Below are 18,069 nucleotides of genomic sequence, written 5' to 3'. Positions count from 1 at the left end.
TAGTTCTGAGGAAAAGCTGTCAGACCTAGCTGCTGGCACAACTTAGAAGATGCGTTATTTCACACACATGTACATGCATATATGGGAGGTGGGGAGGGGGGACAGGGCAGGAAACATGCCTTTTCTCCTTTTATTAGTTCTTTAAGAACTTGTATTTCTGGTGAAGAGAGATGGCAATTTACCTATTTGTTGAGATGGAATATACTAGTGTATTGAGTCCTTCTGTACTAAATAAATTTCTGTCATAGGTTGGAAAAGCACCAAAGGACAGATTATGCAGACGGGCAAGTAATCCTTTTTCTTTATTAAAATGTGTATTATCATAATACAAGATCTGATGACATTTGTGTTAACCAGAAATTGAGGATTTCTGCCAACTTAAGCTAAGGTCATCACCTTGGCTTCTAGCTGTTCAGTCATTTTATTTGGCTCTGCCTTTCTCTGAGCTCAGGCCAAGAGACACCTACCATTTTAGGTGTTTAATCTAAGCTCATGCTTAAGGTTAAGACAAAGTTCCATGAAATGAAAGTGACTTTGAGCAGATTTGCACTTCTCCATTCAGTTTTTCCTTCATCTTAAGTATGTTTTTACAAGAATTAGGTAGTTCTGATATTTAGGTTTGAATGACAGGCTTTACTTTGTCTCCCTAGAAAGTAAACAAAAACAAAAAAACCCTTTTCATTGAATGTCAGGATTGGAAGGGATCTTGGAGACCAACTAGTTCAATCACCTGCCCATTTAGGGATTTACTACTATAAACAAGAGCATTTGCTGGGCCAGTTATCTTGTATTTTTCTCAATTAGAAGATTTGGTTGGGTGATGCAGAATACAGTCTGATCCTAATTTGTTTAATAGTAAACTGGGGTGGCTCAAGGCCTGAATTCTAATCTCTGTGCCTCCCTGATTGCTTCTGACAATGTAAGCCCCATATCCATTATCCACCCCTGTTGTTTTATGCATTATATGACTCTGATGTCAGTTGCTCAGATTTCTTTTAAAGTCCTAACTGGAAGAGCCAACTAGGAAAAGGCTTCAGCAGTCCTCCGCTAAATTGGTTCAACGTCTTTCTCCTAAAGAACTAGCATTGGAGAACTCAGCTAAAACTTTTCTGGGATTACATTATATAGAATTCTTGGTGGAAAGTATACCAATGTCTCTGCATCCCTTCAATTTTTTGAAACATTTGCAAAGGTGCAGAAACATTCAGGTTAGGGCATTTTCAGAGAACCCTTACTTTAATCTGGACATTTTGCAATCCCTTTTAAATCCTTCTAGATTAGGATTTGGCCCCAGCTAATGCACCTTACCCACCCCCATTTAAATCCTAAACGATTTTCATTATCTTCCCACAGCCAGCCTTTATATAAGTACATGAGGTACTTACAACTTTTATTTATGTTTTCATCTTGCCAGTAACATAGACCACTGAAAAACTACTGGAGTCAGATGAATGTATCTAATACTTCTAATTTTCAATTTATTTAATTATATATTTGACAAAGTATTGATGAAATATATAGAAGTGAATAGGCAAATATATAAAATATTTAGTTGAGGACCTTGGTAACTTAAGAAGAAGTCATTTATGCATTGAATACCTGGGTTTACATGGCTGATTTTTTTCCACTGTTCAGATATTTCTTTCTGCATTAAGTGTATAGTTCATTTCTGGGCTTTCCTCTGAATACAGCCTCCTCCATCCAGAAATGTTCTAAAATGTATTCGAGAAAAAACATTTCGCAAACTAATTTCTCTTTGTCAAATAGGATGTAGGGATGAGTGACCACGCCGTGTCCTGTTTCCTTGGGTCTTGCTCAGATCTTCTTCAGACTCTCATGGAGGTAACAGCTCTTTCCTCATACCTAAATGCACGTTATTTCTAATACGTTTATCAGCTCTCATCAATCTGAACACTTTCAGAGTAATTTTGTTAATACTTCTGTACATTAAAACTAATGTAAGGATTGTTGCCAAGCATTCCTGTAAATCAGAAGACAGCAACAGAATGTAGAGACTTTTAGCCACATTCAACTTGGATAAATAGGTTTTCATTTTATTTCATCTGTTAAAATTCTGTGATTTTGCAAGAAAGATTTCTTGTTGCCTACTTGTGTGCCTTAACACTATTACTGCTACTAGTACTGCTGATAATCCTCCTCCTCCTCCTTCTCCTACTCATCTCTGAGTTTCTTTGAACATGACCAGTTCATATTATCTTTCAATTACTTTTAAAATGCCAATGCTTTTCTCTACTTACTGTATCAGGCTGATATACGGTGTGACGAAATGCCACTTCCTGTGCTGGACACAGAAGATGCCTGGGTGTCTGTGGAAGGGCGCAGCTCGTTAGTGGAGTTAGCACTTGAACAGAAGCACATCCATTACCCTCTAGTCGAGCACCAGTCTGTGCTCGGCATAGTCTTGTATGGAATCATGAAGTTCTCACTGAAGAGTGTGAAGCCCCTCTCTCTCTTCGATAGCAAGGTATGCTGACATGAGACTGTGTTGAAAGCTGCTGCCCCTGGAATGAGGGCTCCAAGTTGATTTAGTGTGAGATGTATCTTTAAGGCCAACCTTTAAACCCAAGGAGAACCTTGCATGAGAAGCTGCAGTCAGAATAGAAAACCCTATAAGCTGGGGGAAGTTCTTTGGGCAGCTGTCCTACTCACTTAGGTTTTGTGTTTCAGCCGCCTACATAGCAGTCAAGGTTGATTCGCTTTATAGATTCCAAGTAGAAATTAATGCTGAATCTTCTTGGGAAGCTGCCCATTTTCTCACATTGTTTGCATATTATATACTTACATCAAACAAGTGTAACTGTTCCCTGTCTTGGCTTCAAAATTCCTCTGTGTTCCAAACTTGCAGGGTAAAAATGCTTTTTTCAAAGACTTGACTTCAATTCAGTTGCTGCCTAGTGGGGATGTGGATCCTACTCTGCTTACCTTACGCCATCAAGTAAGTTAAATCTGGGGAGGAAGTGGACGAGTGTATGTGTTCTTTTACGAACTGCTGCTGACGTGGAGGTTTTGCTTTGTTTCCGAGTTCTTAACCAAACTGGTGAGTGCGTTGGCCCAGGCCCAGGCTCCGGCTAAGACGACAGACGGACTAGAAGAAGTAGTTGCTGTGTCACTGAAGGACAGAGATTGGCCTGCCTTGGCTTTGGATCTGGCACAACATCTTCAAATTGCTGAGGATGTAATCAGACGGCACTATGTGTGTGAGCTCTATAGTTATGGCCTGGATCATCTTGGAGAAGAGGTATAAATTTTGCACATAGAAAGTGTACAGCAGGCCTGAATTTCTGCCTGCTTGAGGGCAGCAGCAGATACTGTACAGTTGTACAGTTTTGCCATGGCTATTAGTGAAGCTCCTTACATTGCTTTCGAATCCTGTCTTGGTTTTTTTGTTTATGTTCTGCAACTGCAAAGATGCATTCTGAATGCCTGTGATTAAAAAAAAAGCTTGCAGGATCTTGCTGTGAACGTCAGATACTCCTGAGAAAGTGTAATTTGACTCTGTGTTTCTGTGCACACTAGCAGATTAAAAGTTTATTCTAAGTGATTATGGAGCGCATACTAGAGACGGCAGAGGACAACCAACCATACCATGTTCAAATACCATCTCTTATTTAAGGTGGAGGATGAACCTTCTACACATTTGCTGCTGCCACCCCGTTCCTCCAAATTGAGATGAAACGCTGGCCAATCAGGATTCATTGCTCTATATTACTGTTCATGTGCTTTTCCTCCACTGCAGCATCCTCTATATCGGGGGGAGGCAGGAGCAACTGTAGTGGCTGGTCTGCACCCATTTCTGTATGAAGACCATATGAAACCTATACTACTAGAAACCTATTTGACCACGTGAAAAGCTATACTACTATAGCAGTACTATCCTAGAAAATGCCCAGACAACATTGTTTAGTATAGTTCTGATTTTTAACACCCCATGATCCAGTGAGTTCAGGTGCAGGAAAGCAAGCAATAGGAGTGAGGAAGTTCTCTTGTGCCTGAAATAAACTTTTGGCAGTAGCACAGATGGTTTTGTGTCCACTCATGTGGTGTGCCAGCTAGGAAGGATGCCTTCTTAGACATCTAAACACAGTAAAGAACAGAACACCTGTGTCCTCAGGATTCTCTCTTCCCGTCTTTGTGCCTTATAGCCAAAAATAGGAAGGAGAGTGGGAATTAAATGATGCCTAAGTTTTTAATAAAAAGAAGCAGCTTGTGGAACCTTCTCAGGCATCTGTTCAGAAACTAGTCACACTGAAGCCAAGAGAGCTTATTCATGAGATACATGAGACTGTGTATCTCCAAATGTGGTACTGATTGCACCTTCTCATGCATGTAAATGTGTGTGGATCAGGAAAGTTGTTTATGTGTGGTGGTGCCTCTTTTGAACTGTTCACGTCATATATAAATAGGGATTTTCTAGAGTATGTTTATATATGTGTGTGCCTGTGTATACAACTGATCACACATGCACTGCACCATTTTCCTCCTATGCGCACCAGACCTGATATGCCAATACAGCATTATACAGTAGAGTGAAGCCTTGTAATGAGTAAGTAGTGCAGTGATGGAAGGAGTTAATTTTCAATTTCTGTTGACATGGCTACCTTTGAACATTGGCTTTAAGAATTTTACAGTTGGCCATTACAGTACTAATTTTTGGTTAGAACAATCTGGTCTGTAGTACTTCAGCCAACATTTTACAGGGTACCTTTTAAAACTAAAAGTAGCTTGATGGGGAGGTGCCTTCTTGGACTGACCTGCATGTACATTCATTCATCAGTGGCTTCTTTTGAAAAGTTCTGAAGACAAGTATTTCTTGTTTGTGTGTGATGCAAAAGTAACAGCTGATGGAGTTAATGTCTTGTATATGCAGGCTATTCTTCAGGTACAGGACAAAGAAGTTCTTGCATCACAGTTGTTGGTACTGACTGGACAGAGGCTGGCCTATGCCTTGCTGCACACTCAGACAAAAGAAGGCATGGAGCTGTTGGCCAGGCTACCTCCAACACTTTGCACTTGGCTTAAAGCTATGGTAAGTTTCACTGCCTCTTAAGCAAATTGCGCAATAAGGAACAGTGTTTTCAGAAAACCCTAATCTAATGTGTTGATAAGTACTTTTATTTATTAAACACAGAACAAAAAATGAAATCAATGGGAAAAGATTTCATAGCTGAAAATGAAACTAGATTATATATGCTACAGGGAAAGCAGAGACAGCTCATCTGACTGTGCTAATCATATCGGCAGTGTAGGAACCAATTTGACTAATACACCACCGTTTCTCTAATAGCATGTCTGCTTGAAGATTAACAGTCTATGTGGACTGGAATCTGAGCTTTGCTATAGATGCACGAGAGAGAGAGAGAGAGAGAGAGAGATTTATTTCAGATAATTTAATGAGTTATTTATGCAGCCTAAGAAATACATTCAACGTTTGGCATTTTTTTGAACATAAACAGTAACAAAGATGTGTAAAGTGTGGGTGGGTTACTTCATTTGATGTATTTACTGTAAAAATGTATTGAAACAGTGCTCACACCCACTTCATATTGGTCTAAATGATACCTATAGCAATTGGAAGGGGGACTTAATTTCACTTCAACGCACTGCACAAAAACATAGATAAGAATTGATGATATACATAAGGTTAATTTAGAGGTAGGGTGGCCAAGCTTTTTGAGATGGTTTTTCTCATAACCCCAGAAGTAAACTGGTGAGGTTGGTTTCTACAGCTGTAGTTTTCCTGTCTTAGCTGGTCACACTTCCAAACAAAGCAACATGCCTGCAGCCATTCATCGGTTTTATCTCCTAACAATGGCTGTGGTGGGGCTAAAATTCTTGGAAATGATCCTAAATCTACAACAGCAGTTATCTGCAACAGTTCTCACTGAGTTAGAGATTATTCATAATAGGCTGTTCATAATTCTGGGTAGAGAGTCTCTTCGGTCTACCTGTTGGGCTTTAGAAATGATCTGGCATGCCTACTTTTAGTAGAGAAACCTAAAGATCTTTTTGCTTGTCTCTGCAGGATCCACAAGATCTTAAAAATGTAGAAGTGCCAATTACTACAACTGCTAAATTAGTAAATAAAGTGATAGAACACCTACCAGAAAACCACGGGCAGTATAGTGTTGCCTTGCATCTAATTGAGGCTGTGGAAGGAATGTCATGACAGCAAGACTGAAATTGAAGCACAGTGGCTAAACAGTTCTCTAACAGAAGTGGAGACTTGTACATAAGAAGTAGAATCATCCTGATGAAACAATCTCACGTGGCTTTGGTAATCTAACAGCTCAAGACTAGGAGATGATAATGTATGTGAAGATCTACCTTTGGTGGGTAATGCCAGCAGTGTCACTTTTGTATATTTGTGTATAACTCTAAATATTTATTTCTCACGCCAAGCATTTGTGTAGTAGTTTGCTTAAGAACGGTTTGGTGCTGTTCAAATTAAAATGTTAAGAATTTCCTATGTGCTAGAAGATAAGACTGCTTTTTCAAATGTTAAAAGACGAATTTAATCAGAAGCTGAAAAATCAGAGCTGTTACATCTTGTGTATGTTGGTTAGGTAATACTTCTGGTTCTCAAAGTGATAGCCTAATTGCATTTAATCACGAAGCAGCTGGCCACAAGCTTACAGCATTAAAGGACGACTTTCTGCAATTATGTTATGGCTGCGTTTACACTCTGAAAACAGCGTCCACTTGCGAAGAGCAAGCTGTCCATTGGGAAAAAATTATTGTAGAAACCAAAAAAGATGCCGCCTTTTCATGTTTTTATAAAGTATCAAATAAAATCAGGAATCTAATTTTAGCTTATCACTTCTGTAAAAGCATCAGTCTCATTTGTAACAACTCTCCTTGCTGTACATCTTACTGTAACTTGGTCTACTCTGCCACCTTCCCCATGTTGGGTTTTATTTTTGGCCCACAACTGGCCCAATACATGACAGTGTTAATATTGACAAATTGGATGGACTAATCCAGTGTTTTTCAAACTTGGCAATTTAAAGTTGTGTGGATTTCAGCTCCCAACATTCCTGAGTCAGCATGCTGGCTGGGGAATTCTGGGAATTGAAGTCCACACATCTTAAAAGTTGCCAAGGTTGAAAAATGCTGGACTAGAGTGTGCTGAAGTTAGCACAGAATAGTCGAAGGAACTGGGTATCTTTGCTCTGGAGAAAAAAGAGGATACAATAGTCCTTCAGTTAGAAGAGAGTGGTCTGAGATTCAGTGGGACTGGGTGATAGAACCAAGCATGTGAAGTTCTTTACATCTGGTCTGCTGAAGATGCTGTTGTAGAGGATGAGTGGATATTTTGTAAATCAGCTGTATTGTTCTTAAAATGCTAACAATCATAGTAATCAGCTGAGTATCCCCCCCCCAAATGTTTCTGTAGAAAATTGTTGAGACTTGTCTCAGATGAGTTTCTTTACCCTTAAAAGGCTGCTACAACTTTCAAAACTAAAGGAACAGTCATCCATCCATATTTATCACTAAACAGTTGTTTAACAAGATAATTTCTTAATCGTGATTGAGAAATCTAGACCAGGATAGAGGTTCCACATACCTTTTTCTTTCTGAGTGGCTGGGGGGGGGCAGTTTGATTCTGTTTGGAAATAACTACAGTAAAAAGGTTCATGCAGGCCCATGAACTGCAATAAAGCTGCACCACCTAAGTGCTAAAGTCTAAAGTAAACCGTCAGCTAGCTAATATTGGACTAAAAAAGCCAGCTGGTTTATGGATTTGAATTCCTCTTGTGCTGCTTTTCAAACTTAGAGGGAAAAAAAAGGACTATCAGGCATTTTAATAAGCATTTTATTAAGTGTACAAGCTTAAATATATATACACTAATTTTGAATTTAGCTTTCCAACTCTCAGAAAGAAGCAGTGTGTCAGCTTCTATGTAGATGCTTCTGTACTCCAAGTTTTCCAAAAATGTGAATCCTGCTTCAGAGAGCACATGACTATTTGACTGCTTGGTGGCATCATTTCCCACCAAGTATTTGCATACAACGTGCGCATGGAGTCTCTGCTGAATCAGCAGTGTATTTTCGACAGCGGGGGCATTTTGATTTGGCAGCTGGTAGAACAATGACTTTATAGGCAGACTCTTCTCGGATATCGCCACCTATTTAAGAAAAGGTTAAAATTAATCCCACATTAAAGACCATTCTTCACTATCTCTGAATTAAGGGAAGTCCTCCTCTAGTCCTATCACCGCATGGCCCAAATACTTTCAAAATTTTGTGGATATGTAACAGAAGTTTACTTACCTTCTAAGTTTATCAGAAATGTGCCTTTAATCATATCATCAGTATTCGTATCTCTAGGTACTTCAGTCAGCAGTACTGTCTGTGATGCCATCATTATTTCATTTAACTGAGATGTACTAGAACACTCCTCAGGCTGCAGCATCTAGTGATAAATTATTATGCTAACTAGTTTTTGAAAAGGATACAAATGCAAACTAATCAATGACAGTTCTAATTAAGACAGAAGCTGGGACTGGTTTACCCATACTTGAGCCAAAAATGTGATTTGGTAGCAATAAATGCAAACCAGTCTATTATGTCTTGTTCAGACCATGGCTACAAAGATCCTGGCTTAGTACTGTGATATCAGATGTAGGCATTCAATTACAATTCATTACAATTTCCATTTATGGTGATGGTACAGTCTATTTACAATTCATGAACTCTAAGACACATTATGGGGGTATATTATATAGGGAGTATGTTATATGCAATCCTATTGGTCTGCAATTGTAGATACACAGTAGGGCCCTACAATCCCAATACACAGTCATTTTACAAATGAGGGGTTAAACGAATCCTCAAATAATTTGCCTCTATTTCAAGAAACTGAAAGCACCAAATAAAAATGGAGTAGTGGAGGGATCCCTGGTTAGAAACAGTAGGAGTCCAAGGTTAAGTACTATTGAACCTGCACATCTTGTCCCCTGAAAGTAGGGAAGCCAGCAAAAAAATAGTGGGAGTTAAAGGAAATATTTATTTTGAAACGGGGGCAGGAAAACAAGAAACGTTTGAACTCAAGATCACAGAATTATAGAGCTGGAAGGGACCTTGGAGATTGTGCAAGTAAACTTATTCTATTTCTTGCCTTTGGATTCTATATCATGCTTATCTAATTCTATAGTAATATTTATTGCTGTGGTGATATATGAACATTTCTATCTCTGAGTTGGACCTTAGTTAATTTTGACAAAACATCCCTTTGTGTTCTTGAGTGTTTTTGAATTAAAGCATTATAAATGGCTTTTGTCAGTAGCTCTTTTTAAACATTTGAAGACTAAGTACCGGTTAAGATTTAATAGTACAGGTTATGATTTTCCTGCTTACCTCCATTAATTCAAAGAACAGCCCAGGCTCAATCACAAGAATCACCTGATATTCCACAGCATTTTTGCCTTCTATAAAACCAAGGAAAGCATCTCTCATTGCACATGCTCCCTCAACTGCTTCTTCAAGGCCTGGTTTCTTCCATACCGCACTTGTGGTCATCCACCCAGAACGAAACACACTATCTGACTCTTGCAAAAGAAAAGGATAGGGGAAGCAAATGCATTGGATAGCTCTGTAATAGTCGCAGATAAACAGCATTGTATATATAAACCTAAGAATAATGGTTAAATGGTTAATGGTTATGTGAGCTTGTCTGAACACAACTCAGAGCTTCAGCTAATGCAGATACAACTGCTCATTAAGGCTAACTTCTTAGATCACACAAACACCAATTTTTATCTCTGATCAAAGAAACAGAACTTCTATGAATTAAAGTTGCTCATCCTCCTTAAGTGGCCACACTGAGTTTACATGTACCCCTGCTTCCCAACGACTTTCAGTAATGCAAGCCAGATCAGCACTTTTTCCTAGAGTAAGCTCCGAAGTAACACATGCCTTTCTATTGACTAACTCTGTATTCACCAACAAAACCTGATCTATTAGGGGTGCTCTTAATTTTGATTCCTGCACTGAACAAGGGTTTGAATTCAGTGATCTGACTATGATTCTATAAACCTCCAAACTTGCACAGACAGCAATTACATTATTAAGGTACCTGCGTGGCCTAGAAGGGAAGCAGAACTGAGTACCTTGTCCCTTATTACAATTATGTCAGGGACTTCCACTGCCTCAACACTGAGCTCTCTGGCCTTGCTCAGACATCATTCCATATAAACTCTTTTAAGAAATGAGTACAAGCACATTTCATCCTACAGATTAGAATTTTATTGACTAAAATTAATTTATTGACAGTTCCATTTTGTACAACACAAATATAAATTCAATGAATAATATATACAACACTTTAAGAGTCTTATGTAAAGAATCCCTGGACTGGATACAGAGTGCCAGTTTTCTTAACAGTTTCATAGCATTCATACCTTTTCTGTATGGAATATACTGGAATACCTCTTCAGCCAGATGTGGAAGGATTGGTGCAAAAGAACGAACCACTGTATCCAAAACCGCTGCCAAGGCTGTTTGACATGAACGGCGTTTAGGATCTTTTTCTTCTTCACAATAAAGTCTGGATTTTAGAAGGGAAAATGGAACCTTTACAGATTGTAAGGAAAAGGTCTGCAGATGCCATTTTAAACATTCAAGGCCCAAGCATATATGCCTTTAGATGTCAAGACTTAGTTTAGCATTAGACTTTTCCCCCTTGGACAAACAATTTCTAAACATCAAATATTGTTGGAGCAAGTTAGGTGTGTCAAATCAAGTATACATGAGCTGAAGAGGCTAGCTGTGTATGCCCGTAACAAAATAATCCATCTTGCTTGCTGTGTATATGCAGGAAGAGTTTGTTATCTTGGGGACAAGCAGCACAGAGCATGCATTTTATCTTCCTTAAATGATAAGGGGGATACAAAAGTTCACTCATAAAGTCAGACTATTTCACATACCTGTCCTTAATTATACTAAAATAAAAACTGGACAGATCTTTACTACAAAAGGCTTGAAGTAATCGGATGACTTTTCCGTAGTCATATTCCGTATATGCCTGTGTAACCTAAGGAACAAAGTACAAAGAACAGCAGCTACTTAAAAATGCAAGTAATTGTCATTCCAAAGAGAGAAAAAGAAGGAAAGGAGGCAGTTGAGGTAGCACAAGAAATTAGAAGGTGGAGAGCATAAACAGTACCTGTGATCAGCATCTAAACTCTTGGTAGACTTGGCTAGTTAATCATTTTTGCATGTTGATACTACTTAAAACAATACCAAACCAGCTATTTGCTGTCCTTTCCTTCTCCTCCAAACTATCCTGTCCAGGATTTCTCTGTCCTCCTTCTCTAGTCCTATGGTGTCCTCCTCCTCTATTTATCACACAATTAGGTTTTAACAACCCACTCCTGCTCCTGGTTTCCAAGATGTAGCAGTGGTGTAGACTGTCCAGGCTTTGATGATTTCATCATCTTCGAAGTAAGAAAGCTGAGGTCCAGCTGTAGCCTGACCAAAGTATCCAAACAGTCTTGGCTATGCAGGACCTAATCCAGCAAACATCCACAGTAGAAGAGTGGATGGATGCTGCTCTCTGAAGACATGCCTTCTGCCTGACTTCTCCCTTGAGCTGTGATTTCCTTCCTGAAGATTTGCTAAACTTTCCCTATTCTCATTTTGCTAATGTATCTAGTAAGCATAATGTTAAGGTTTTCTACTTGGTAGAATGTTTACTAAAGATGGAAAATGGATGGAGAAACTTCACATGTGCAAATGCTGGCAGAAAAGTAGGGGGTAGTAGTGGCCTGCTGTAAGGGAACTCTCCTAAGCTGCAAGTTGATATTTATAACTTGTTCTTCTTAAATACTACAACAGTTAAGAATTCTTTCCTCCAAAACTTTACCTATCTAGTTTAAAGATCAACCACTCTGTGCTACAAGTGCCCATCGTTCCAGCCACTTCCTACTGCTTACCTTGTTAGAGAAGCCATGCAGCAGGTGAAGTATGTACTGGTCTATCACATACATCTCTGATGTGGGGATAGAGTCTGTCTCTGGGCTGAAGCCAGCCAGATTGCCCAACAAAAAACGGAGTGTATTTCGAAGCTATCAACAAACCCCAAAGAAACTCCATGAAATTCAAGTAATTATTTGGAAAGCTTTTACCATCAAAATAACCATATATTTTAAATACTTTATTTATTTTGGGAGACAAAAAGAATACTGCAGATCTTCCAGACAGAATCTTCTACCACAAGATTTGTTTTGAGATTCAGGGTGAGATGGAATGGAAGTATTTAGAACTTTTCTGGAAATCATCCAGGAGAGTTGCTAACTCTAAAACAGTATGGGATGATGCTTAGTAGCTACCAAGTCATCTTCCAGTTCTTTCACCAGTCTCTTCTCTGAAGATCTGGTTTGCAGTGATACAGAAAAAAGAGATTCCTAATGAGAAAAGCTGCCTAATTGCCATTAATGGCTAGGTAGGTCCTATGGTTAGAACACAACACTGCAGCAGGTATATTACACCTCAGCTCTAAATACAGGCAACATATACTTCAAAATCTTTGTACCAATAATTTGTGAAATTTCCAGCTTGAAGACACCATAAATTGAATATCACATGAAGAAGGAACAGTCAGAGAAGGGGGACTTTTCTGGCTGGCCTGTGTTATCTAGTTTAAAAGGCCCATTAAAATCCCTGTTCCAAAAAGCAGATCCGTGGGACAGTATTCTAGGACCCATAACCATGATGGGCAACAGTCAGTTTGTGGTTAAAGGAAGTGGAGTAGAAACCAGGAGACTATGAGTTCTAATCCTGTCTTAGGTATCAAAGTTTCAGCCACACACTTTCTCTGCCGTAGCAAGAAGGCAGTGGCAAACCACTTCTGAAAATGTTGCCAAGAAAATTCCAGGGACTTGCCCATGTAGTTGCTAAGAGCTAAGAGTGACTTAAAGGCACAAATAAATGAATACAACCATGATGGGTAAATAATAGCTACTATCCTATCATTTGAAGGTACAGAAGTGAAAACTATTCCAATAGCAACTGAAAATGAAAATTACTATTGAGACAAAGGCTCTGACACCTTCTTCCTGATTATATATTCCAGAAAGCCAAACTATTTCTGTAATGGCTCCTATTCAGAAAAGGTACCATTGTGTGTGTTTGTTTACCTTGTTAATGTCATCACGAGCAGAATTGAGCACAGTTGGTCCAATCAGCACCTCTGTAAAGACATTGGACTCAGCCACCCACCAGCGTAAAGTATCAGCACCATATGGTGGCTCAGTGCTGTGGTCCTATACATTGACAAGATGGGGAGGGAACATCTTTCAGTACTGGTAATTGCTCAATGAAGTCCTGTTCTCCAAAATAAATCCAACGTATTTTGTAACTGTGGTGAAAAGTTGGCCGTAAAGACATTTCCCCAAAGGAACCCAAAGATTCTGGCAAGAATCATGGCAAAATAAACCTCAGACAACTCACGTGAAGGCAAGATGCTGACTGTAGCCTGACACAGTAACAACAGCATGACTCTACAAAGCATCATGGCTGATGCTCCACTAAAAGAAACAAGCCGTTCATGTTATACTGCCAGAGTGAGAAGGAGGGGAAAGTCAGAGGCCTCCGATGGGAGGAGATGGGTGGGGATAAATTAGATAAATAAAATAAAATAAAACAAACCATGTCTGCTACTTGAACAACCACCAGTCAAGGAGGGACACAGCCAGAAGACAAACGCCTTGCCTGCTCCTTGCTGCTCTGTAAAGTATCACATGCACACACGCGCAAATAGAAGCAATGTAGCATTGTGATGAAGTGCTGGCCAGACCCAGATTCTTGGCCATGGAAGCTCACTGGGACAGTCACTCTGTCTCAACCCAACCTACCTCACAGGGTTGTTGCAAGGAAAAATGGGGGGGGGGCACTGTGTATGCTGACTTGAGCTCCTCTACAAAAAGTGAGATACAAATCTAATAAAGCAACAAACAACTGCTGGTATAATTGCTTCAGGATGGCATCCTCCTCAAGGCCTAACTTAATATTAAAGAAGCAACAGCTCTGGGGTGAATCCTGAAGTACGGTTTTCATGATCTTCTATAAATGTCTCTCAGGTAATTCTTCTGAAGAATGAAAAATCCCTAATTACCAACCAGGTTGGCTAATAGTGACATGGAGCTGAAGTCCAACATCTAGGGATCCAAGATTGAGAAAGGCTATATAAATTAAGCATTTCCTACACATTATCATCAGTCTCATATCTGGACTTTAAAGTTAGTTTCTTTGTGAAGAAGGTTGATCAAGAAACTGAAGTAGAAAAATGCTTAGAAGATACCATGGTAAATAGTGACAAGATAATCACTGATGCTCACTAGGGGAAAAATGGTCCTTCTTCTTTTGCCTCCTTCATGGGCTGGTTGGCACATCAGGCTAAGCCATGGTATTTATTTGCATCCTCCTCCCATTTTTCCCCAGAACAACCCTGGAAGGTAGGCCAGACTGAGAGAAAGTGACCGGTCCAAAATTACCCAGTGAACTTCCCTGGCTGTGGGTGGACTTGAACCTAAGTTTCCTGGTGGTAGCCCAACACCTTAACCACTACACCGTACTGCTCTGGTCACTCCAATTCACCAAAACAGCCACCTTCCCTCTCCCCCAGCACAGCCATTTCTACTGCCAGGCACAAAGGGCTTCACCATAAGTTTGTGCAAATGAAATGCTGCAAAGGTCCCAAAAGCAATGCAGTGTCATGTACCCTGTTGCAAGGCATCCATACATCACAATGGGGAACATGCCTTTCAGGAAGGAGGAAGGGATAATCCTAATCCTTTAAACACTTAAACACTAAAAGCAATCACAAGGACAAAGGAGGCACACCTTTGCCCGGACCAGAGGAGCCATCAACATATCGCCGGAACTTCCACACATTACCCCGGGGGACACACCTGCACCGGACAAGGAAAGGAGACAGAGGAAACTAGCGGTGATCACTCTAATCGCCCATCAACAGACCAGTATCGCTTCCAGATCGCCCATCAAGGATCCGGATCCAACTTGTGGGACAATGGGAGGTGGAGGGGGACAAGGTCCGCCACGCGGGTATATACGGGGTACCCCGCAACCACGCCCGCATTCCCGTCTTTTTGCGTGTATGCACTCTGTACCCAATAAACGGAAATCCTTAGCCCCATCTAAGTGAGTCCGTGTCTTATTGGGGAACGAGGCAACCCTGACATAAAGACGGGAATCGAAAAAAAAAATTTCCGCCAGCACCAATCCAGATCTCATCTGTGAGGGACCCGAGTTGGTGATGAACAGAACCAACCAACAGCGGCGGTGACCCAAGGACCGGCGACAGGTCACTTGGCTCCACGGAACGAGCGATCGGCAGGACCCATACACCCCGACACCACGAAGTCCGGGTAGGTTCGAGATCGAGCTCGGAGGAGACCGGGAGGAGCGGGACTCTCGAAGCCACCAGAGAGTCGCAAGGCGAGTGGGTCACCCTGGACGAGACGGCGGGATCCCTGCCCGGAGCGTTCGGGCCGTCGAAAGAGGCGAGAAAACAGCGATTCATGACAACCCCAGGAGCTGAGGGAAGGTGGCGGAGTGGACGGCCCACGGACGGCTCCCAAGCTGATGAGCGGCTCAGCATGGTGGAATCGAGGCTGGAGTCGATAGAACAGCTGCTCCTGAGGTTGGCGATCGGGTGGGAAGCCCGAGGGAGAGGTGAGCCGGAACCAGGCTCCAGAGGCGCATCACCCCCCCCCCAACCTCCGAGATGAGACATCTGGGGCGGGGGCGGAGGTGGCAAGAAGAGGACGCAGAACCAGGCAGAGGTCTTCATGCCGAGCCGAACAGGAGGTCGTCTCCCCCCCCCCATCCCAGAAATGCGACGTCTGGGTCGAGGTTGGAGCCGGCACGAGACGGGAGTAACGCCACCCGGAACCCGGCCGAGGGAATCCCCACGGAGAGAATGGAAAACCCCAGCAGCCCGGGAGGTGCCAAGATGCTCAGAGGTGAGGTGGAGCCCACCGGGAGCGGGAATCAAAGACCTCGGGGTCAAGTTTGACGGAGACCCGACCACGCTGTCATTCTTCATCACAAACACAAAAAATTACATGGAGGAATATGGTCCATATTTCCGATCCGAAAAAGGCAAAATCAATGTCATAGCAAACAAACTACGAGGAAGGGCAGCTGATTGGTATGTAAAGCTATGCCAAGCAGATGCTCCAGAACTCGATCACGTCGACGAGTTCATATGGGCGCTTGACCTACATTTTAGGGATCCCCTTGAGAAGGACAGAGCAAAAAGAGCCCTAAGGGGAATCAGCCAGGGGCAACGTTCTGTGGCAGACTATGCCATGGAATTCCAAGCCCTGGCTGGAAAGGTGGAGGACTGGTCACAATCGACCCTGATCGAGTGTTTCAAGGAAGGTCTGGACTTGAACGTATTGAGGTGGGCGTTATGCAGGGACGACCCAAACACTCTTATTGAGTGGATACGGCTAGCCGGCAAGGCGGAAAATGCCCAAGAAACCTTCCTGCAAGCAAAGCGGACAGCCCTGCAAACGACAAGGGGACCCTGAGCCATGGCTGGACCGGCGAGACCAGCACCCCAATCCTGGAGGGAGGAGAGGGAGCGGCGGTTCACCAAGGGGCAGTGCCTCCGCTGCGGGAAGGAGGGGCACAAAGCCGCATCCTGCCCGAACGCAAAAACAAACGACAGCAGACCGAGGAAACCACTGGGTAAACCACCAACACCGCCCAAAAAGATGCCAGCGGCTACTGGGGAAGTCGGACTGAAAGCTTTACCCTACCCCATTGAGTCAGAGAGTGACGACGACGAGCCGGCGGGAAACGCCAACCACCTGCCCTAAGAAGCGCCAGAGGGCAGGTGAAGGAGCAAGAAGGGCGCAGCGACAGCTGGGTGAGTGCAAACTGCCCCACCTTGTATGTCAAGGTTGAACTAAAGTCACAGCTGAAGTCAAAATTTGGGCCCTAATCGACTCGGGCTGCTCCAGGTGCCTAATGCACCCGGACCTGGCAGCCGATTTAAAGCTCCGCTGCTATCCACTTCAGCACCATATAGTGTTTACCCAATTGGACAGATCAGCGGCGGGAGGGGGCCCGGTCACCCAATACACCAACGAAGTGGAGCTGCAGCTCGGCAGCCACTGGGAAAGTCTGCAATCATGGCACCAGTGGGCCAACCCTTAATAATCCTGGGTATCCCGTGGTTGGTGCGACGGAACCCACACATCAATTGGTAGACCAGGACAATCACCTTCCCAGACGGCTCCTACCAAGCGCCTACAGGGGATCAGGTCCCCCGTGCTGCAGTGGGGAGGGTGGCATCCACAACAGCGCATCTGGAAGCAGCAGCCCTGGCAGGCTTGCCAGACAGGTACGCGGAGTTCGCCGAGAAAGAGGCAGACAAACTCCCCCCCCCCCACGGAAAGACGGACTGCGCAATAGAACTGGTTCCCAATACACCCTTACCAAAGCCCAAAATTTATGCGATGACCCAGAAGGAGCTGGCAGCATTGCGGGAATTCGTGGACAAGAACTTAGCACGCAGCTTCACTGAGCCCGCTAACTCACCGGTTGGAGCCCCAGTCCTTTTCAGGGAAAAAAAGGATGGGACATTGAGGCTCTGTACGGACTACCGCGGCTTGAATGCCACGTCCATATCAAACAAATACCCCTTACCCCTCATCAAGGACATCCTAGCACACCTCTCTAAGGGCAAAATATTTTCCAAACTGGACTTGTGGGAGGCCTATTTCCGCATACGGATACGGGAGGGGGACGAGTGGAAGACGGCTTTCAATTGCCCCCTGGGGTCGTTTCAATATAAGGTATCACCATTTGGTCTGGCGGGGGCACCAGGGGTATTTATGCAACTGATTAATGAGGTCTTGCACGACCACTTGTTCAAGGGGGTCCTCGTCTACTTAGACGATGTGCTAATATACTCAGAAATGGAAGAGGAGCACGAACGCTTGGTTAAGCAAGTGCTCAGGAAACTCCGCAAAGCAGAGCTATTTGCCAAGCTCTCTAAGTGTGAGTTTCACAAAT

At 42.6% G+C, this 18,069-nt stretch overlaps 2 protein-coding genes across 3 annotated transcripts in view; one reads left to right on the top strand and one right to left on the bottom strand.

Annotated features, from left to right (window-relative positions):
- RAB3GAP2 (RAB3 GTPase activating non-catalytic protein subunit 2) overlaps positions 1–9,293 on the top strand; it is a 55,159-nt gene extending 45,866 nt beyond the window's left edge. Inside the window, exons 29-35 of one of the 2 annotated variants that reach the window (XM_063303645.1) lie at positions 249–284; positions 1,768–1,842; positions 2,267–2,485; positions 2,867–2,956; positions 3,044–3,259; positions 4,889–5,047; positions 6,044–9,293. In XM_063303645.1, the coding sequence (XP_063159715.1) occupies positions 249–284; positions 1,768–1,842; positions 2,267–2,485; positions 2,867–2,956; positions 3,044–3,259; positions 4,889–5,047; positions 6,044–6,187 (939 nt within the window). In that variant the 3' untranslated portion in view covers positions 6,188–9,293. Of the gene's footprint in view, positions 1–248; positions 611–1,767; positions 1,843–2,266; positions 2,486–2,866; positions 2,957–3,043; positions 3,260–4,888; positions 5,048–6,043 lie in introns of those variants that run through there. The other variant, XM_063303637.1, reaches the window with a different exon arrangement.
- Positions 7,819–18,069, bottom strand: part of IARS2 (isoleucyl-tRNA synthetase 2, mitochondrial) — a 45,946-nt gene continuing 35,695 nt past the window's right edge. Inside the window, exons 17-23 of the mRNA XM_063303658.1 lie at positions 13,158–13,283; positions 11,955–12,086; positions 10,947–11,053; positions 10,422–10,567; positions 9,379–9,569; positions 8,293–8,434; positions 7,819–8,147 (exon numbers count right to left, since the gene is read on the bottom strand). Of these exons, the coding sequence (XP_063159728.1) occupies positions 8,005–8,147; positions 8,293–8,434; positions 9,379–9,569; positions 10,422–10,567; positions 10,947–11,053; positions 11,955–12,086; positions 13,158–13,283 (987 nt within the window). The 3' untranslated portion in view covers positions 7,819–8,004. The remainder of the gene's footprint in view (positions 8,148–8,292; positions 8,435–9,378; positions 9,570–10,421; positions 10,568–10,946; positions 11,054–11,954; positions 12,087–13,157; positions 13,284–18,069) is intronic.

Source organism: Candoia aspera, chromosome 1 (assembly GCF_035149785.1).
Source record: "Candoia aspera isolate rCanAsp1 chromosome 1, rCanAsp1.hap2, whole genome shotgun sequence".
NCBI classification, from domain to species: Eukaryota; Metazoa; Chordata; class Lepidosauria; order Squamata; family Boidae; genus Candoia; species Candoia aspera.
Note: the sequence above shows the minus strand (reverse complement) of the source record. Positions and strands in the feature narration are given on the sequence as shown.